The sequence below is a fragment of the Rana temporaria genome, chromosome 8 (assembly GCF_905171775.1).
Source record: "Rana temporaria chromosome 8, aRanTem1.1, whole genome shotgun sequence".
Classification (NCBI taxonomy): Eukaryota; Metazoa; Chordata; class Amphibia; order Anura; family Ranidae; genus Rana; species Rana temporaria.
In genome coordinates, this window is record NC_053496.1 from 45667486 (window position 1) to 45690386 (window position 22901).

The 22901-nt window shown below is 46.0% G+C and overlaps 1 protein-coding gene across 2 annotated transcripts in view; it reads left to right on the top strand.

The window, feature by feature from the left end:
• The window catches only part of CLCN1 (chloride voltage-gated channel 1), a 148891-nt gene that overhangs the window by 44719 nt on the left and 81271 nt on the right, over positions 1 to 22901 (top strand). For both annotated transcript variants that reach the window (XM_040361671.1, XM_040361670.1), the window contains exons 2-4: positions 11470 to 11602; positions 15624 to 15755; positions 17271 to 17399. In XM_040361671.1, coding sequence (XP_040217605.1) covers positions 11470 to 11602; positions 15624 to 15755; positions 17271 to 17399 — 394 coding nt within the window. The remainder of the gene's footprint in view (positions 1 to 11469; positions 11603 to 15623; positions 15756 to 17270; positions 17400 to 22901) is intronic.

A 22901-nucleotide genomic window follows, 5' to 3' on the forward strand; every position in this document is an offset into this window, starting at 1 on the left:
TGCTTTTTGTGGAGCATCTCACAACCGTGTACCAGTGTTGCCAACCGTCCGTATTTTTACGGACAGTTCGTAAAAACGGGCACTTTTTTCCCCGGTTCGTAAATGTCCGTGGTTGCGGGAATGTGCCAGTAACAATAGCCAAGATCAGTTCGGCTTGGAACTGCGCATGGAGATTGGAGGCAGGGGGTGATGGTGGCTGTGGTGGCACATCAGAGGGGGCAATGGAGGCAGGGGGAGATTGGAGGCAGGGGGTGTTAGTGGCAGGGGTGATTGGAGGCAGGGGGTGTTGGTGGCACGGCAGAGGGGGATGTGGAACCGCAGAGGGTGGGGGATGGAGACAGGGGTTGTTGGTGGCACCGCAGAGGGGAATGGAGGCAGGGGGTGATTGGAGGCAGGGGGAGATTGTGGCACCGCAGAGGGGGATGGTGACAGGGGGTGTTGGTGGCAGAGGGGGATGGAGGCAAAGGGTGTTGGTGGCAGGGGGTGTTGGAGGCAGGGGGTGATGTGATAATTTGCCCTTATTATATCGAAAATAACAAAAATATGTTTGTTTACCTTAATATCTTCCTTTAATCACATTGCTATTTGCCTAGCGTACTTGTTTGTAGCCTAAATACTGAAATTTGCACCTAAAAATGTAATTTAGTAACTTTTGTGAAATGCCAGTAAAAACGTAAATTTTGGGTGTCGTGCCAGTAAATTTCAATCTGGTAGGTTGGCACCACTGCCGTGTACAGTTGTGACGTTCTCGTGTAGGACTTAAGGGGTTAAAACAGGTGCTGTAACACCTCTCTATCGACTGTAAAATGTTCTTCGAAGAGTGATCTGAACATGGATCTCTCTTCAGAGGGCACCATGTGTGTAAACAAGCCCTTCTTTACCGTATCCTTAATTTCTGCCTCTGCAACTGGTCCCCCTGATGCCCCTTCTCTTTGGCCCCACTTCTGGCGTCATTATGTACCATACAGGACCAGCAGTCCTCCATTGTAAGTATGAATGCAGAGAGACCGCCCACAAACATCGGTGGGAGGAGGAAAACACTGGGCTACTGGGGAAGCGAGGGGTTAAGGTAAGGAAGAACAACATTTAAAGGTACACTAGACAAAATAAAAATGAACATTTAACACCTGCAGTGCTGGAGGAACCCTACTGCATAGGTAACTTTTGCATTTCCTCTATAAAAGCCTTGAGAACAGTCTTTATCTGTTGGTGGAGTATATTTATTTTTGCTATTCTCATACTATATATAAGTGGAGAATCTGCCTATAGCTGCCCATAGAGGGTGGTGTCCAGGGGCGGACTGACAACTCATGGGGCCCCCTAGTGGCATAGGGCCCCCTAGTGGCATGGGGCCCTCGGGCAGTGCCCGAGAGCCTGAATGGTCAGTCCGCCCCTGGTGGTGTCAATTCTGCAGTTATGTCTCCATCAGAGAAGGTAGCGTTGTACATGACATAGAGTCATGGGAGGGGTGGAGCAGAATGTGCCAGCTGGGTGATTGATTACCTAACTTGTTCCTCTATTGATTAAATATTACATTAGGTGAGAGTTGAGATAGAGGGCTGCAAAGTGCAGCAATCAATCCTCTACAGTGAGAGGACGGAGTGCAAGGTAGAGGCGAGAAATACAAAAAATCTGCAGCAATTTCTTAATGTAGTGCGCCCCCTAAGGAGCCGCTGGGGGATTTGATCCTATTGCACACTCAGCCAGGCACACAGCATTTTCTGAACTTTTCCACTGGCTACAAAAACGGTCTTTGCGGGGGGGGGCCTCTTCTCTAGCTTGCTGAGCTACAGTAAAATGTCCCACAGAATTTTTAATACTAACAGGTGGCGACCAAACCTGCACACGGTCACTAATTTCCAGCACTGGAGTCATTTACTCACATGGCCACAGGATCATCGGTTGCCTCCTTCCATTATCTACTGGGTACACTTCAATGAAGGAGACACAAACTCACAGCACCATAGGACATAGGGTTACCACCTGTCTGGGATTCCCCCGGACAGTTCAGGTTTGGAATCGTACGTCCGGGTTTTAGACCGCCCAAAACCCGGACACATTATTTAGAACGGACTAGGACTTCCCAGCAGGGTTGCAGGCTGCAGTTGTGTAAGTCAAGAATGTCTGTTACACTCTCTTTCAAGCTGCCCAAAGCCAGAACTAACCATTCCCCCCACATATAGACGGGAGAGGAGATCAACTCCTCTTACTCCCACCCCTACCCCTCTGTGTCTGCCCACACTCCAATCTCCTCCGCTGAGCCTAGGAAAAAGGAAAGCGGGAGCGGGAAATTTGAAGTCCAGCAGCCTCAGATCTGGATGAGAGGTGCTGACTGCCAAGGGGTGAGTGAGCTCACCATCCATCCTCTGTGACTGTCTCCCCTCTTCTCTCTCCTGCCTCTGAGTGAGTACACTCATTTAAATCAGGCATCTCAGAGCTCCCCTTACATCAGTGTTCCCCTTTACACCAAAGGCCACAGTGTTCCCCCTTATATCAGAGTCCTCTCTGTACATCAGTGTTCCCCCTTATATCAGAGTCCTCTCTGTACATCAGTGTTCCCCTTATATCAGAGTCCTCTCTGTACATCAGTGTTCCCCTTATGTCAGAGTCCTCTCTGTACATCAGTGTTCCCCCTTATCAGAGTCCTCTCCGTAAATCAGAGTTCTCAGTGTTCCCCCTTAAATCAGGGTTCCCAGACCATCCCTTTAGTCAGAGTCCCCAGACTTCTCCCTTACATCAGAGTCTGCAGAGTCCCCCAATCGCCCCTACAGTGTAAAGGAACTCTGCGAGTTCAGCTGTAAAGGGGAAACTCTGTGGACTCTGATGTAAAGGGGGACTCCTACTTCTTGCTTCTTTATCTTCAACCTCCTGTGTATCCCGTGACCCGTGACTCTGTACCCTGATCTCAGTTGCTGACCCGGCTTGTCTTGACCCCTCTCTGAGCTCCGCCTGCACCGACTTTGGCTTGTCCCCTGACCTCCATTTCTGTCTGCTTCACTGATCGGTTTCAAACCCGACTTGTTTCCTGACCACGCACCTGCCTGTGCCCTGTACCCAGGGGCGTACTGACAACTCATGGGGCCCCCGGGCAATAGGAGATTTTGGGCCCCCCGGGCAATAGGAGATTATGGGGCCCCCAGGCAATAGATTATGGGGCCACACACTATACACACACACATACACTATACATACAGAACTAAACAGAACTCTTTATGTTCAATGCCAGTCGGAAGAGTCAACCGACAACAAACTGGACACCTTCGCCCATCCTGGGTCAGACCATCTCCCCTAGCTCCAAAGTCAGAAGTCTAGGAGTCACGTTTGACACCTTCATGACAATGGACGCACAAATAGGGTCAGTAGTCAGCGGGACGCACCATTTGATGCGCCTTCTACGCAGACTTATTCCATTTATTCCCAAAGAAGACATAGCAGTCGTGGTGGGAACAATCGTGAATTCCAGACTGGACTATGCAAATGCCCTTTACCTCGGGCTCCCCAAGTACCAAATCGCTCGTCTTCAAGTCGTACAGAATACGGCCGCTAGACTGGTGACTGGGAAAAAATCTTGGGAATCAATCTCACCTTCGCTGAGATCCCTTCACTGGTTGCCAGTGAAAGACAGAATTGCATTCAAAGCACTCTGCCTGACACATAAGTGCATCCATGGGAAGGCTCCTAGATATCTATGCGACAAGATCAAACCGCACAATTGCAACCGCATTCTGCGATCCACCGACCAAAATCTGGTCAAGGTTCCTAAAACCAAATACAAGTCCAAAGGAGAAAGAAGGTTTGCTTTTCAGGGCCCCAGGCTTTGGAATGCTTTACCAACCAGCATTCGGTTGGAGCAAAACCACCTGTCTTTCAGAAGGCAGATCAAAACCCTGCTTTTCTGATAGGCATGAGACACTAACAACAAGCGCCCAGAGGCGATTCAGTTCGCATGTGCCGCGCTATATAAATTTTTCATTCATTCATTCATACACAGTATACACACACACAGACACACAATATACACACACAGTATACATACACACAGAATACACATACACACACTGAAATGGTACTGGAGAGGCGGGGCAGCTATAATCCTGGGATTTTTTTTAAAAACACAGATTTTTAGATACTGTCCCTGGTTTTACTGAGGCTGGCAACCCTGATGGGGCCCCAGTGGCCCTTGGGCAGTGCCCAAGAGCCGAATGGTCAGTCTGCCCCTGCCTGTACCCGATCCATCCCGTCTGTGTATGACCCGGCCTGACACCATTGGAGGGTAGGATCCCCTAAGCTTGCACATCATGAATAAATGGGGGGTGGTGCAGTTTGGCATCTGGATGACCTTGTCCCGTCACTAGCCATAGGCATGCACACAGGGTGCGCCAGGTGTGTCTGGGCACACCCTAATTACCATGTCCTGCGCAGATTCCCTCTGCTGCTTGGCTTCAGAGAAGAGGACTTGGGAATCTCTGTCCTTAATCAAAAGTAAAACATTAGAGGTTTAGACCCCTAATATTTCACCAAAGCCCCCCAATTGGGCTCCTAAAAAAGCTGCAAAAAAAAAAAAAATGATTGTAAACAATATTGTAAAGAATAAACAAATAAAATGATAAGTAGTAATAAAATTTTGTTTTTTTTAAATCTTAATTTCTCTTTATTATTTTCCAAAAAATAGACATAAATACAGGTTTACATATCGGTAGTATAAATTGTCTAGTTCAATTACATTGATATATATAAACAAGCATATATTATTTAAATTCATTAATTTAACACATCCCCTCCCTCTCTTCTCCCCCCCTCCCACCCCCCCTGTTAATATTATAGAAAAATAGGAGCAGGTATCTTCGTCTGAGTTATCTTTTGATTGGTTGATAGAGAGGAAGCAAAAAGAAAAAGTCAAATCCAAGAGACATAGAAAAGGAATCCAGCCAATCAGAGGCCAAAGAGAGCAGAGGTAGCTTGATTTCTCCTTGTCGTTAGAGAGTTTTAACAACATGAGATGAGGGGGTTTACGAACCCCATATAGAGGCTATCTCTCCAAGGGAACTCCCATTTCTATCAGCCAAGGCCCCCACACTCTTCTAAATCTGTTATAGTTTCCTTGTTTAATAAAGGCCACCCTCTCGCACCAAATCAAGGCATTGATGGTTTCAACCCAATTCTCAACTGTTGGAGGAGCATGCGCTTGCCATCTCTGTGCTATTAGCTTCCGAGCTTGGAATAGGCACCTAAGCACACTTTCCAAGACTCCTGCGGGGATTCTATGATCTTCCATATCTCCTAGCAGGCAAGTTCTAGCCTCCGGCTCTAAAGAGGTCTTAAAGATTTTATTGATCCCGTTTATCACTTCTGTCCAATATCTAAAAAGCTTGTGGCATCTCCAGAACATGTGTATAAGATCCCCTGTTGCCTTACACCTGGGGCATTCGTCACTTACATTCCAGCCTAGTACAAACATTTTTTTAGGGGTATTATAGACCCGGTGCAGTAGGAATAAATGGGACAATCTCTGTGCTGGGGCAATTGACACCAATGCCCCTCTATGTAGGATTTCGTTCCACTGCTCCGAGGTTAATAACCCAATGTCTCTTTCCCACCTTTCTCGGCTCTTGGAGACCCCGATTTGACTTATGGCTTTAGCCCCCAATTTATCATATAGTACAGAGATTTGAGATATTAGTCTGAATCATTTTAAGAAGCGCAGGGGTATGAGTCCTAACCATCGGATGGATCTTAAACTGGGTCTGGAGGGCGTGCCTAACCTGTAGATAGTTAAAGAATGTTTTATTTGGTATGTTAAATTCATCTCTCAATTCCGAAAACGTTTTAATAAGGTTTCCCTCATACATGTGTAATAACCGTGTTATACCCTGGTTCTCCCAGATTTTAGGAATTTCTATGTCTTTAAGTTCTGTTAGGTTCTTATTATGCCAAAGGGGGGCAAACTCAGTTACACCAGTATATCCCAGCAAAGCTTTCGTAGTCTGCCACACTTTATTAATTAGCTTTACAGTTGGGCACTGATGATAAAATTAGTAAAAATTTAAATAATTACTGACACCAACCTCTGCCCTACTGACACCATCCACTGCTCTACTGACACTGTCCATTTCTCTGATATATATATATATATATATATATATATATATATATATATAGTGGAACCTTGGTTAACGAATACTACTCGGTTCTGAGTGTTCAGCCGAGCTGTCCCTGAGTATCTCCGAGGCTCTCCGGCACCTCCCCATCTCTGGCCACATGCGGTATTGCATGCAATTGAAGTCAATGCAAAATTAATTATCTTCTTTCCATTAACTTCTATGGGGAAACTCAATTTGATAATGGGAGTGCTTTGGATTACAAGCATTCTCCTGGAACGGATAATGCTCGTAATCCAAGGTGGAAATCTCCCCCCGGGCTGGTGACACTATGCACAGCCACCGGCCGCCGCTACCAAATGCTGTTTTTGCAGAGCAGGAATATGCCTGCTGGAGCTCTGTTAACACAGGTCACGGCCGCTGCTCACCTCCCACTGTGCAGCAGTGCCTGTGTCAGCTCCGAGGTAGATGGCTGCAGAGCTGAGCTATGTCTCGTCTCACACATAGCTCAGCCTCAGCACACATCAGCGCTGACATCCCCTTCTCTCTCTGCACAGACACGAGGAGAGATAGAGCTCATCTGCTCCTTCTCCTTCTGAGTCTGCCCTGCTAGCACTCCCTGGGCATATGTGGGCACTGGACAGGAAGTTTGAACCCAAAAAAGCATCAGACAGCCTGCCTGCGCCTCAGTCTCCATCCTGGAAAGCTCACCCTCTCTAGTCTCTCCTGCCTCCCAGTGTATAAAAAGGGGTGCTCTGTGGACTTTGTTAAAGGGGAGGGGGGCAGGCTTTGGTGAGCAGAGACCCTCTTTACACAATAGTCTACAGCATGCACCCTTAAATCAAGTTTCCCAGAACACCCCTTACATCGGATCTGATGTATATGAGGTCTGTGCGGTCTCTGATGTAAGGGGAGGCTCTGTGCGGACTCTGATGTAAGGGGAGGCTCTGTGCGGACTCTGATGTAAGGGGAGGCTCTGTGCGGACTCTGATGTAAGGGGGGCCTCTGTGCGGACTCTGATGTAAGATGGGCCTCTGTGCGGACTCTGATGTAAGGGGATGCTGTGTGCAGACTCTGATGTAAGGGGGGCCTCTGTGCAGACTCTGATGTAAGGGGAGGCTCTGTGCGGACTCTTGTGATCATGAAAAATCTTAGACTGTTTTCCTCGACCCATCACTTTTTTACGCTCTTTGGGCCACTTGACTGGACTTGCCCCCCAGGCCTAAGGCTGTCAGCCCTCCCCTGGGTGTGTATTTGAGCTTTGGAGTACACACCCTAATGCAATAGCCTGCTCACATCTATGCAAGGCCATGGAGATAGCAAGGAAACAGCTTCCCTGCTGGTCTGAAACATGCACTGCAATGATGGCTGCATGTCATTTCTCTGATAGTGACATCAGTGGATCACCTCTGTGTTTCGGGACGGCCACTTGTATCCCCACCAGGGTGACAGCACAGGAGCCCAATTGGAATACAGAGCATTGTCACCCTATAACAGGTATTGTCTGAACAAGGACCTTTCATGGCAGGATCAGCAGGGATTATTTTAACCACTTGCTTACTGGGCACATATACCCCCTTCCTGCCCAGGTGAAATTTCAGCTTTCAGCACTGTCATGTTTGAATGACAATTGCGCGGTCGTGCGACGTGACTCCCAAACAAAATTGACGTCCTTTTTCCCCCACAAATAGAGCTTTCTTTTGGTGGTATTTGATCACCTCTGTGGTTTTTATTTTTTGCGCTATAAACAAAAATAGAGCGACAATTTTGAAAAAAAACTAAATTTTTTACTTTTTGCTATAATAAATATCCAATAAAAAAAAATTCTCAGTTTAGTCCGATACGTATTTTTCTACATATTTTTGGTAAAAATAAAAATCGCAATAAGCGTATAGTGATTGGTTTGCGCAAACGTTATAGCGTCTACAAAATATGGGATAGAATTATGACATTTTTTTTTTACTAGTGATCTGCGATTTTTGTCAGGACTGCGATATTGCGGCGGACACATCGGACACTTTTGACACATTTTTGGGACCATTCACATTTATACAGCGAACAATGATATAAATATGCACTGATTACTGTATAAATGTGACTGGCAGGGAAGGGGTTAACACTAGGGGGCGAGGAAGGGGTTAATGTATTCCCTATTTAGTGATTCTTACTGTGGGGGGAGGAGGGTGACTGGGGGGGGGGTGACCCTTGGTTGTCCCTATGTACAAGGGACACACCATCAGTCTCCTCTCCCTGACAGAGCTCCACGTCCCTGTCTCCGTGACTGCCGATCGCGGACATCGCAGCTGCCAGGCACGCGCATCGGCACCTGACGGCTTTTTACGGCCACAATGCGGCTCTTAATTGCCGGGAGGCTGTCTATATGCGGCCTCCAGGCCACTGGGGGGCGCACGAGCGGCGCTCGCCCGCCCCCCAGTGGCCTGGAGGCCGTATATAGACAGCCTCCCGGCAATTAAGAGCCGCATTGTGGCCGTAAAAAGCCGCCGTGCGGGCGGGAAGAGGTTAAAGACATGAGATGTAAGTGGTTGTGTTTACATCGGCTCCAATTAAAAATCACCTCCAGCGTTTCTATTATTCTGTTCTTTATTAGAGGTCAGCAGACAAATATTTATTCAGCGCGCTTCTCATAGCAGCAGCTGTGCCGGTGACGGAGTCGTGTCCATTCGAGCCAACTGAGAGATGTCTTCTCCGACGGCGCGGTGGAATTTTCTTCCAGGGCAGCGCGATGGCAGATCCCGCTAGCTGGTATTAAAGATGGATTAGGTGCTTCCGCGAGGACAGTGGTCTCTGTGCTTATTATTAGCTCATATCTAATTGGGATGATTGATCCGAGGAATTAATTAAATTGTCATTATGAGGTCAGGAAGGATTACCTAGCCCTAACAGTTGTCTGCTCGGGATGAGAGGGGGATATGTTCACACAGAACAGTAGAGCAAAAGCTTTGGGGCTCATTCACACTTTCACTTTGCACATTTTTACGCTGCATATAGTGCCTTGAAAAAGTATTTACCCCCCTTGAAATTTTTCACATTTTGTCATGTTACAACCAAAAATGTAAATGTATTTTATTGGGATTTTATGTGATTGACCAACACAAAGTGGCACATAATTGTCGAGTGGAAGGAAAATGATAAATGGTTTTCCAATTTTTTTTTTACAAATAAATATCTTAAACGTGTGTATTCAGTGCCCTTTACTCTGACACCCCTAACTAAAATCTAGTGCACAGGTGGCAAACACAAGGCCCGCTGGCCGAATCCGGCCCTCCAGGCCATTTTATGTGGCCCTCGCACCTGCAGCTAACCTCTGGTCTTCCTCCAGACCCTTACTTTCTGCTTTTAAGCAATGCATCCAACTTCTTCCCAGCAGCAGCATAAGGGAAATGGGTGCACTGTGATGTAAGGGAGAGTGAGGGACTCAACTTCTGATGGTGGGGTGGCTCTTGACATCTAATGTAAGGGGAGGGGATGCCTAGGGTTGCCACCTGTCCAGGATTCACCCTGACAGTTCGGGTTTGGGATCTTGTGCCAGGGTTTCAGTCTGCCTGAAACCCGGACACATTATTTAGACTGGGCTGTGGTAACTGAGGTAGTCACACAAAAATCTGTTGCCATTCGGGAGATGCGGGCCGCTGTCTGGGGGCAGGTTTGGCATCACTGAGGGGGAGCCACGATGTCAGCAAGAGCAGTTTGGCCACACCCACTGTTTGCCGCAGCGCGCTGCAATACCACTGTCCTCGAGGCACCCAAAGGTGCCCCAGGTCTTTTATTATTCAATTGTGTATACTACGAAAAAAAACGTGCCCTGTGCCGCTAAAGTGTTTGGGTTTGGCTTGAAAAAAAGGTGGCAACCCTAGGGATGCCCCTGAAATCTAATCTTACAGATACAACTGGCCCTTTTCAGGGCAATCATAATGCTGATGTGGCCCACAATGAAATTGAGTTTGACACCCCTGATCTAGTGGAACCAATTGCCTTCAGAAATCACCTGATTAGAAAATAGATTTCACCTGTGTGTAATTTAATCTCAGTATAAATACAGCTGTTCTGTGAAGCTCTCAGGGGTTTGTTAGAGAACCTCAGTGGACTAACAGCATCATGAAGGCCAAGGAACACACCAGACAGGTCAGGGATAAAATTGTGGAGAAATTTAAAGCAGGGTTAGGATATAAAAAAAAATACCAAACTTTGAACATCTCACGGAGCACTGTTCAATCCATTATCCAAAAATGGAAGGAGTATGGCACAACTGCAAACCTACCAAGACATGGCCGTCCACCTAAACTGACAGGCCGGGCAAGGAGAACATTAATCAGAGAAGCAGCCAAGAGGTCCATGGTAACTCTGGAGGAGCTGCAGAGATCCACAGCTCAGGTGGGAGAATCTGCCCAGAGGACAACTATTAGTCATGTTCTCCACAAATCTGACCTTTATGGAAGAGTGGCAAGAAGAAAACCATTGTTGAAAGAATCCATAGGAAGTCCCGTTTGCAGTTTGTGAGAAGCCATGTGGGAGACACAGCAAACATGTGGAAGAAGGTGCTCTGGTCAGATGAGACCAAAATTGAACTTTGTCCTAAAAGCAAAACGCTGTGTGTGGCGGAAAACTAACACTGCACATCACTCTGAACAGATCATCCCCACCGTGAAACATGGTGGTGGCAGCATCATGTTGTGGGGATGCTTTTCTTTAGTAGGGACAGGGAAGCTGGTCAGAGTTGATAGGAAGATGGATGGAACCAAATACAGGGCAATCTTAGAAGAAAACTTGTTAGTCTTTTGGATGAGAAGGCCTGGCTCGCAGTCTCCACTCTAATTCATCCCAAAGGTGTTCTATTGGTTGAGGTCAGGACTCTGTGCAGGCCAGTCAAGTTCCTCCACTCCAAACTCGCTCATCCATGTCTTTATGGACCTTGCTTTGTGCACTGGTACAAATTATTTGGTGGAGGGGGGATTATGGTGTGGGGTTGTTTTTCAGGGGTTGCAATTGGCCCCTTAGTTCCAGTGAAGGGAAATCTTAAGGTGTCAGCATACCAAGACATTTTGGACAATTTCCTACTCCCAACTTTGTGGGAAGAGTTTGGGGATGACCCCTTCCTGTTCCAACATGACTGCACACCAGTGCACACAGCAAGGTCCGTGAAGACATGGATGAGCGAGTTTGGGGTGGAGGAACTTCACTGATCTACAAAGAGTCCTGACCTCAACCCCGATAGAAGACCTTTGGGATGAATTAGAGTGAAGACTCTGAGCCAGGCCTTTTCATCCAACATCAGTGTCTGATCTCACAAATGCGCTTCTGGCTGACCCTTTGGTATCACACAAATGTCTAAGTTTTTTTTTTCTCTTTCCAGACCTATGGCCATTATACAGAGGAGCTCTCACAATTTGCCAGGAAAGAAGCTGTCAAATTACGGCAAGAGAGGCAAAGTATCAGCACGACCAAACCACCTGATGTACAGAGGGAGTGCTACTCCAAGTGTCACAGTAAGATCACACTTTAATAAAATGTCTTGCTCTACCAGCACTACAAGGTGCCAAATGTATATATATATATATATATAGGGAACCCGACTTTGCCTGTCTTATAGTGCCTGTCACACACACCAACGGATTTTCCGTTGGAAAAAATTTGGATCGTTTTTCCGACGGAATTCCGCTCAAGCTTGGCTTGCATACACACGGTCACACAAAAGTCCATCCGTCAAGAACGCGGTGACGTACAACAATACGACGAGCCGAGAAAAATGAAGTTCAATGCTTCTGAGCATGGGTCGATTTGATTCTGAGCATGCGTGGTTTTTAGTGCGTCGGAATTGCATCCAGACGAACGGACTTTCCGATAGATAATAGAGATAGAGAACCTGCTCAGTTGTGGGGTGGGTTTCTGGTCTGCCATTTAATTTTTATTATCGTATTTTGTATTTTTCTACCAAATTCTCGGTTGCCATTATTTGGTGTTGGTTCCCTATTTTCCTGTCTCTCATCCAACAAACTTTTCCTTGGATTTTTTTCCTAATTGATTTGTCCGATCACACCCATAGCATACACACGCTCAGACTTTTCTGCAAACTTTTCTAAAAATTACCCAACATCACGTGGTTTTTCTGCTCTTTACCGCCACCCTTTGGTTAACTTCTGCTATTGTTGGTGGATTTTAACATTGGTTCTGAGCATGCATATTTGCACTTTGTACAAAAGTAGGTTGGCTTGCTGTACACACGGTCGGACTAGGCACCATCAGACTTTTGTTGCCGAAAAGTTGGTCCGTTTGCAGACCCAACTTTTGGTTGGATGAAACCCCAAAAAGTTGGTCCGATGGAGCGTACACACGGTCACACAAATTAGAAAACTTGCAGGGGCTGAAGGGACCCCAATATTACTCGGTTAGGGCACTGCACATTCTCAGTTTTATGGGGAAACCTGGGACTATTATTTTGCTTAGTATATGGTGCCTGTAGCTTGGAGCAAAGCTGAGCTGCATAGAGGAGACTTTTTTTTTAAAAGATTCCTTCTTCTTTCTGTTATAAAACATATTTTATTTTACTATCTGGCTGTTTTTTCTCCCTCCTTTTCAGGGAGAAGAAACATCCAGATTGATGTTCTTACGTACAAAGGCCTAGATTCACGTAGATCGGCGCATCTTTGAGCGGGCGTAACGTATCCTATTTACGTTACGCCTCCGCAACTTAAATGGGCAAGTGCAGTATTCTCAAAGCACTTGCTCCGTAAGTTGCGGCCGTGTAGCGTAAATAGGCCGGCGTAAGCCCTTCTAATTCAAATGTGGAACGGGGGGCATGTTTTATGTAAATGTTATGTGACCCGACGTGATTGACGTTTTTCACGAACAGTACATGCGCCATCCGTGGAATATCCCAGTGTGCATTGCTCCAAAGTACGCCACAAGAACGTATTGGTTTCGACGTGAACGTAAATGACGTCCAGCCCCATTCACGGACGACTTACGCAAACAGCGTAAATTTTTCAAAATTCGAGGCGGGAACGACGTCTATACTTAACATTGGTACGCCGCATGTACGCCACCATATAGCAGGGGTAACTTTACGCCGGGAAAAGCCTAACGTAAACAGCGTATCTGTACTGCGTCGGCCGAGCGTACGTTCGTGAATTTGCATATCTAGCTGATTTACATATTACGTAAATCAGCGTATCCCCCCCCCCCCCCTAGCGGCCATCGTAAATATGCAGTTAAGATCCGACGGCGTAAGAGACTTACGCCGGTCGAATCTAATAGAAATCAATGCGTAACTGATTCTATGAATCAGGCGCATAGATACGACGGCTCAGACTCAGAGATACAACGGTGTATCTGGAGATACGCCGTTGTATCTCCTTTGAGAATCTGGGGCAAAGAGTTCTATGTGTTTGAACTCTGTGTGTGATTGGACAAGGCTGATCAGCAGGTCTCAGCCAAAATTATAGGCTGAAATCTGCTGCCAAACTTGTGCTGTTTCCAATCACAGGACAGGTCAGCAGGGGGCGCATACATGCCCAGAAGACAGGCATTGACTTACAGACGGCCTGTGCAGCCTGTCCGCAGTAAATCTACTGTCGGCGGATGGCAAGTGGGTAAAAATAACAATGGGGTAGATTCAAGAAGCAATTGCGCCTGTGTAACCATAGGTTACACAGCGCAATTGCTTACTTCCCCTGGCGTAACGAGTGCTCCTGTTTCAGGAACCTCGTTACGCCGACTGCAGCCTAATGCCGCGTACACACCATCGTTTTCTGCGATGGAAAAATGCGACGCTTTATGTGCTTTAAAAAAACGTCATTTTTCAAACTTCAATTTGAACAACGACGTAGCATACACACCATCGCTTTTTCACAACGCTCTAGCACAGCGCAGTTCCGTCAATCACGCACGACGTCACTATAAAGGGTCGTTTCCATGCGGAAGACGGCCTCTTTTGCTGATATCGTGTTGCTGCGTGTTAGTAAAAGTTTGGTGAGATACGATTCGTGATTTTCAGTGACTGTGCTTTAAATTTCGTTTTCTTGTCTATAAGCTGAAAAACACCTTAACGAATGTGCTGATTCCATTCTGAACAGTCGTTTTACATGAATGAGCGCTGCAGTCTCCTAACTTGCTTCTGAGCATGCGCGGGCTTAAATCGACGTTTTTACGTACACACGGTCAATGTTTAGAACACAGAAAACGACGTCGGCCAAAAACGACACATAAAATTGAAGCATGCTTCAATTTTTTTCTGTCGTTTTTTAGAAGACATAAAACGACGTTTTTGCCCACACACGGTCAATTAAATTGACGTTTTTGAAAATGACGTTTTTTTCCATCGCAGAAAACGATGGTGTGTACGCGGCATAAGATCTGCGCGGCATAAGGCTCTTATGCCCGCATATCTTAGGCTGCATTCTTGCGGTGGCCGCTAGGTGGCATTCCCGTTGTGCTCAGTGTATAGTATGCAAATTGCATACTAACACCGATTCACAACGTTGCGCGAGCCCTGCGTACGCAACTTACGTCGTTTACGTACGGCGGTTTTCGCGCAAGGCTGCCCCTGCTATTAGCAGGGGCAGCCCATGTTACGTATACCCATCGTTCCCGCGTCGCGAAATTTGAATTTTACGTACTTTGCGTAAGTGAATCGTGAATGGCGCTGGACGCCATTCACGTTCACTTTGAAGCAAATGACGTCCTTGCGACGTCATTTGCCGCAATGCACGTCGGGAAAGTTTCCCGACGGAGCATGTGCTCTACGATCGGCGCGGGAACGCGCCTAATTTAAATGATTCCTGCCCCCTACGGGATCATTTAAATTGCGTGCTCTTGCGCCGGGCATTTTGCCGGCGCGCCCGCGCAATTTACGGAGCTTCTGCTCCGTGAATCAAGGGCAGCGGAGCAAATTTGCGGGGGCGCAGGGCAAAAACGTTGCCCTGCGCCTCCGTATATTATGCGCAATTCTACCTGAATCCGGGCCAATGTTGTCAACTAAAACACTCAATGTCGGCCAATCACACTATAGACATATCACAATGGTCATTAGTCAAAATGATCATTGGTCATATTGGTTAGCAGTATGACTTCAAAAAATGCCAATACCTTGGTTCTCTTTACTGTACATATGTATAGCTAAGTACCGAACAACAGAAAGAAAATTCAAAGACATTTTATACGTTTTTTATAATATTAATTTATATATATATAAGACGACAAGATACACAAGCCAGCTAGATCTAGTGAAATTGTCGCTGTTGTGAGAGTTTTGCGCAAACATGGGCTGAAGGTCCACTAACTGACAATGTTATTCTCATGTCACCGCACACTTCAAGTCAATTCCTTCACTTCAGGTTCAAAAAATTAGCAAATTTTTGTTTACATTTAAAAAAAAAATGATATCCAGAACCCCAGTCCCATACCTCCATTGGTTCCCATCCCCCCAAGGGCTATGGATATACCTGGTTAGGAACCCCTGCAGTAGGATTATGCACTTGGCTGGTCTTATTCGAATTTCTTATCTTGCAGCCTGTTTGCAGAGGGTAAAAAAATATCTCATCAAAAAATTGTGTGAAGACTGGATCTTCCTGGTTCTGCTGGGTCTTGTGATGGCGCTGGTCAGCTGGAGCATGGACTACGCCAGTGCAAAGAGTTTACAAGGTAACTTCATGGCATATATTCATAAATAATACATGTTTAATGTGTATGCTTTGCAGTCAGAGGGGCAGATCCACAAAAGAATTATGCCGGCGTATCTCTTGATAGGCCGCGTAATTTCAAATTTAGCGCGTCGTATCTTTGTTTTGTATCTACAAAACAAGATACGACTGCATCTCGGATAGATCCGACAGGCGTATGTCTTAGTACGCCGTCGGATCTTAGGTGCATTTTTTGGCGGCCGCTAGGTGGCGTTTCCGTCGAATTCCGCGTCGAGTATGCAAATTAGCTAGTTACGGCGATCCACGAATGTACGTCCGGCCGGCAAATTTTTTTACGTCGTTTGCGTTCGGCTTTTTCCGGCGTATAGTTACCCCTGCTATTATGAGGCGTACTCAATGTTAAGTATGGCCGTCGTTCCCGCCTCGCATTTTGAATTTTTTACGTCGTTTGCGTAAGTCGTTCGCGAATATGGATTTGCGTAGAATGACGTCACCATCGTAAGCATTGGCTTGTTTCGGTTTAATTTCGAGCATGCGCACTGGGATACCCCCACGGACGGCGCATGCGGCGTAAAAAAAAAAAACGTTGTTTACGTCGGGTCACAACGTATTTACATAAAACAAGCCCCTATCACATCCATTTGATTTCCGCGCCCTTACGCCGCCAAAGATACACTACGCCGCCGTAACTTACGGCGCAAATTCGTTGAGGATTCGAAAAAAAAAGTAAGTTACGGCGGCGTAGTGTATCTTAGATACGCTACGCCCGGCGGTAATACGCGCCGCTGTACGTGGATCTTCCCCATACGGTATACTGTATATGGTCCCAATTGCTCATTACATATGAATCAGGTGATTTTGGGTAGAACTGCTGGCTCTTGTCAAATGACTATCTTGTGCAACTCTTTCCCATGCTGCAGCATGTGTGGGCAAGGCTGCAGCGAGCTCAGAGATGAGGAACACTCTAGTCTAAATTTGAACAGGTTAAGATTTAGGACAATTTAAATAAAAGGAATATGGAATTTGATGAGTTGGGTAGTCCAGTGTAGAAGCCACATCTAATAATGAATACTAGAGAAGCTAGACTTTGTAAGTATTCAACTTACTCAGGATTTCCCTTCCTAACCAATGGATCCACAAAGTATAAGGATACTAAAGGAGCACCAAACCAAAACTGCATACAACATTCCAAAAAAGTTTTAATTGTAGATAAAAAGTAATATAACTTTTTTTTATATAACTTCATGAACAATTTTTTGGAAAAAAAAAAAATCAGGAAATAAAACTTTCTTAGTCAGGTGTTTCTTTCTGTATTTCTATGGTTGCTTAAACTGTTTGGCACAGCCCCATTGCAATGGATCCTTTTTAAGCTTCTCAAAGTTGGGTATTAAATAAAATTGAGCCAAGACCATTAAAGTTTCTTTTTAAAACATTTCAACAAAAAATGTGTTGCAATCACAGCCAGTTGTGGTTTTGTATGTCTTTTCATACTGTCTTCTACTTTCCGTGTCCTTAGCCTACAGATGGATGTATCAAGGAGCCGCACATAACGTCTGGTACCAGTATATGGCGTGGGTGTCATTTCCACTGACCCTTATATTGTTTGCTGCCGTTTTCTGTCACATAGTATCTCCGCAGGCCATAGGTAAGTGGCTTTTGCTATTTGTTCCCAATGTATCATGTATTATAAAGCCACTTTGTGGATATTAAACTCACAGCATTGTAGCAGACTGTTAGAGAGCTTGGGCCAGATTCTCGTAGAATCTTCGGCGGCGTAGCGTAAGCCATTTACACCACGCCGCCGCAACTTACTGGAGCAAGTGCCGTATTCTCCAAGCACTTCCTCAGTAATTTGCGGCGGCGTAGTGTAATTGGCCCGGCGTATGGCCGCGTAATTCAAAGGGGGTGGCTTGTATTCAAATTAAGCGCGCCCCCGTGCCGATTGAACTGCGCATGTGCCGGGCTGAAAAATAGCCCAGTGCGCATGCTCCAGCTCACGACGGAAAACGTCAATGACGCCGACGTGTGCGTCATTGACGTAAAGTCGTATTCAAAAACGACTTAGGAAAATGACGTAACCGATGGAAAAAGACGACGCGGACCCGACGCCATACTTAACATGGCATACGGCGGACTGGCGTAAGGTTACCCCTCATATAGCAGGGGTAACCTTACGCTTACGGAAACGACGTAAGCGACGAGTACGCAACGCAAATTTGTTCGGGAATCGGCATATCAGGCTCATTTGCATAGTCAAATGAGAACTGAACGTAAACGCCACCTAGCGCCCGGCGTTGCATTACATCTAAGATCCGATGGTGTAAGTGACTTACACCTGTCGGATCTTGGCCGTATCTATGCGAAAATGATTCTAGGAATCACTCGCATAGATACCCGGAGATACGAGATACGACGGTGTTTCCTGAGATACACCGTCGTAACTCTTCTGAGAATCTGGCCCCTTGTCTTCAGAAATAGGGGGCTTTGCCATAGGGAGAACAGATCCCACAGTTCCTTGTGGTGGCATTCATTGTAAATGGTACCACAATGCACCTAGCATAGGCAGGGTGTGCCAGGTGTTCCCACCCTGTGCAGCATATATTCTCCCTACTGCCCTAGCTCCTCCGTCTACCTCCCGCACTACTGCTGGGTTCCCTCCTCTTCTGCTGGCTGTTGTTGCAGGGATGTTTTAGGATAATTGGGGGAAGGGGCCAGTAAATATGTTATTTATTGGCCCCTTCCCTTTCTGAATGATAGTGAGCGATCCGTAGGTAGTGTTTGAGATTTGGGGTGCACATCCTAATGCAATAGGCTTTGCCCACCTATGGCACCTAGGGATTAAAGCGGTAGTAAATTCTTGTAAAAAAAAAACTTCCTCCTGCAGGGAAATATTTATATTTTTAGCCTTTTTTTTTCTTTTTTTCACCTGGTGATCTGGCCAGTAATGCACTGCCTGTCATAGGGTGTCTCCACTCCTGGAAGAGTTGCAGCGGAGGCACCTTTGGACAGCAGCATTGTCAATGTGGGAAGGATAGTGATAGATGGACTAGCAGATTTGGATAGGCTTGACCAAGAAATTCAATCTGAATTGCAGCTAAGCAGTTACAGAAATATAGCTGGATTCAGAGATAGTTACGCCGGCTTATCAGTAGATACGCCGACGTAACTCTGAATCTGCGCCGTCGTAAGTTTAAGTGTATTCTCAAACTGAGATACACTTAAACCTAGCTAAGATACGTACGTGCAATATTTAGGCTGGCCGTTAGGTGGCGCTTCCGTTGAGTTCGGCGTAGAATATGTAAATGCCTAGATACGCCGATTCACGTACGTACGTGCGCCCATCTCAGTAAAGATACGCCGTTTCCGTAAGAGATACGCCGCGTAAAGTTAAAACTGCCCCCTAGGTGGCGTACCCAATGTTAAGTATGGCCGTCGTTCCCGCGTCGAAATTTAAAAATTTTACGTTGTTTGCGTAAGTCGTCCGTGAATGGGGCTGGACGTAATTTACGTTCACGTCGAAACCAATACGTCCTTGCGGCGTACTTTGGAGCAATGCACAAAAAACGTCAATCACGTCGGGTCACCATTCATTTACATAAAACACGCCCCCCATCCTCATTTGAATTAGGCGTGCTTACGCCGGCCACATTTACGCTACGCCGCCGTAAGTTAGGAGGCAAGTGCTTTGTGAATACAGTACTTGCCTATCTAACTTACGGCAGCGTGGCGTAAATACGATACGCTACGCCGCCGGAAAGATGCGGCAATCTATGTGAATCCAGCTAATAGTTTTCTTTTTCTTTTGGGATAAATGGTAGTTTCAACTCTCTAACTGACATTTTTGGTGGACAGCTTGGTCTGTTACAGGAAGTTGAAATATAACACACTTACTGGCAGGATTACCAGGTGAAAATAAAGGAAATAAATCCTAAAATTGAAAACAAATGTAGCCATCACATTTAAGAATCGGTAAGCTGTAATAATATAAATTAGTTTGTTTTGGGGGTTAATACCGCTTTAAGTTGATCCAACTAAGCAGCTCTAACTTGAAATAGACATTTCTGCCTGGGGCAGGGTGGCTACACCCTAATTTAAAGACAGACTGATGTAGTATTATAAAATACATTATGAGCCAGTTCACACTGGGAACAGAGCGCATTCCTGTGCGGTGCAAATTGCAACAGAATACTGAAAAAGTTGTTCATGTGCCACTTTTTAAAAGCACGTCTCTGCCACCGCCTCTCTGTCCTGTAAGACACATTCTCTGCCACCGCTTCCTAGTCCTGCAAGCCACCATCTCTGCCACCACTTTTTCGTCCTGCATGCCACCATCTCTGCCACTGCCTTAGTCCTGCATGCCACCATTTCTGCCAACGCTTTTAGTCCTGCACATCACCCTCTCTGCCACCGTTTTTTAGTCCTGCACATCTCCATCTCTGCCACCACTTTTTAGTCCTGCATGCCACCATCTCTGCCACTGCCTTAGTCCTGCATGCCACCATTTCTGCCAACGCTTTTAGTCCTGCACATCAACATCTCTGTCACCGTTTTTTAGTCCTGCACATCACCATCTCTGCCACCGCTTCTTAGTCCTGCAAGCCACCATCTCTGCCATTGCTTCTTAGTCCGTCACATCACCATCTCTGCAGCCGCTTCTTTTTTTAATGTCATTAAAAACGATTGTGTGTGGGCTTCAGAGAATTTTTCGGGTTCTGAAAAACGGGCACATATTTTTTGGGAACATGCTCTATTTTTTAACAACGTTTTTAATGTAGTCGTTTTTCGGGTTGTAAAAAATGGTCATGTGTGGGCTTTAACGATGTGAAAAATCCGCGCATGCTCAGAAGCAAGTTATGAGACGGGAGCGCTCGATCTAGTAAAACTACCGTTGGTAATGGAGTAAGCACATTCATCACGCTGTAACAGACAGAAAAGCGCGAATCATCTTTTACTAACACAAAGTCAGCAAAAGCAGCCCAAAGGGTGGCGCCATCCGAATGGAACTTCCCCTTTATAGTGCCGTCGTACGTGTTGTACGTCACCGAGCTTTGCTATAGCATTTTTTTTCCACGATCGTGTGTAGGCAAGGCCATTTTAACGATCGGGTTGAAAAAAAATTTGTTTTTTCTAGACCATTAAAAACGTAATTTTTTACAACCCGAAAAACGGTCGTGTGTACGCGGCATTAGTTCTGTAACCCACCATTTTGTTGCTGTGTCTTATGCTGCGTACACACGATCGGAAATTCCGACAAGAAAAGTTCGTGAGCTTTTGGTCAGAAATTACGACCGTGTGTAGGCCCCATCTGACTTTTTCTGTCGGAATTTCAGACAGCAAAAATTTGAGAGCTGGTTCTCAAATTTTCCGACGGGAAAAGTTCTTGTCGGAAATTCCGATCGTCTGTATGCAATTTCGACGCACAAAAAAACACGCATACTCGGAGTCAAGTCGACGCATGCTCAGAATCATTTAACTTAATTTTTCTTGGCTCGTTCTTGATGGTTGGAATTTTGTGTGACCGTGTGTATGCAACTCAAGTTTGAGCCAAAATTCCGTCGGGAAAAAATCCACGGTTTTCTTGTCGGAATTTCCGATTGTGTGTACGTGGCATTAATCCTGCAAAACTCTTCTTCACCCACTGGATGGCTACTGATGGTGTGCCTTGCAGTCAGAGGGTATCTAGTATAAATGGCACCTATGGCAAGCACCGAAACTGCGCCCCTGTCAAAACATTTGAACCCATCTCTTAGATAACCTAAATGGGGTGTCGTTAGAGTCTGAGGTAAAAGAGGGAAAGAAAGAAGGATGGAAGGACAGCGGGCCCAGATCCTACACCACAATAGCAATATGTGTATTCCAGAAAGTTTAAACAGGAAGTAAACCCGGATGGTGGCCATATCTCTTGTCATGTGACTGCAGTCAGCTGACACCTGTGAGGGCGGGGCCTTCTGTACCACAGACACTGATTGGCTAGGACACGGTGCAGCCCCTGCTATCTCTGTAACTGGCTGTTACATTCCTCTCAGCATTCTGTGTGGGCGGCACCGGGCAAGCTGGAGCGGTTCATCTTTTTTAAGGGGGGGGGGGGACATCACAACTCAGTCCAGTCCATCCCTGCCTAGGACAAAAATGTTTTTCCGGGAAACTACCCAGGACGGCCATAGCCTGGGAATGTCCCGGCAAAATTGTGACTGTTGGCAAGTATGCCCTGGTAAGTGCCTTGCTGCCCAGCCACTCATGAGCGCCCACTTTAGATGGCGCCCATGGCACTTGTCATATCTGCCAACTGCCATACTCTAGATACGCCACTGCTTGCAGTGTACACAGATATAAAAAATCACTAGGAGTCCTGGAAAGGTTTTTTGTAAAAAAGATGTTGCATGTTTCTAATTCCTAGGTTTCAGTAGAATATTTATGGGGGAACGCAACAGGGAAAGCAAAATATAATCAGATTAAATCTCAATTTTAAAGAGCAACACAGAGAACACCCCGTTATGTTTCCTCCAGGTAAAACAGTTTCTTCCCATGATGCAAAAGCATATAGGTAGTTTAAATAATGAATTGCTCCTACTGATTGCTGATATGACCATGGTAGAGACTCTAGATTGAAAGTTCTTTTGGTTTCAGGGACAGTTGTGAATGTGAATATGTAATGTTGGTAATATATAAATAATACTGGAAATAAATCACAGACGTGATACCACTATGATGGGTTATCTGGGGGTGGGCAGTCATGGTAACAAGAGACTGCTTTGGATGCTGCATGCATCACCCAGCTTCTGCCAGCGTGAGTCACACACACCTAAGAGGGGCTCTGTCCATCTTGTGGTCACTGCGTGCCAGCCCGTCACCCTGCATAACCTCCTCCATGCTGCCAACACACATATTACTCATGCTGGTGAATAATGCCCATGATACAAGGCCATTACAGGGGTTTTCCACTTTAAAAATGGAATCTGTACTCTGAGCTGGTGCTATGATGTAGAGGAGGGGTGCAAGGGAAATATGCAATGCCCACTATCATTGCTGGATTTTTGGTTTATTGTATATTATGACAAATGTAATTGGAGGAGCGACACACAAAGATGGACAGACACCCAAAATTGTCAGATGGACATGAAAAAAGTTGGGAATTTTGGAAGTGAGA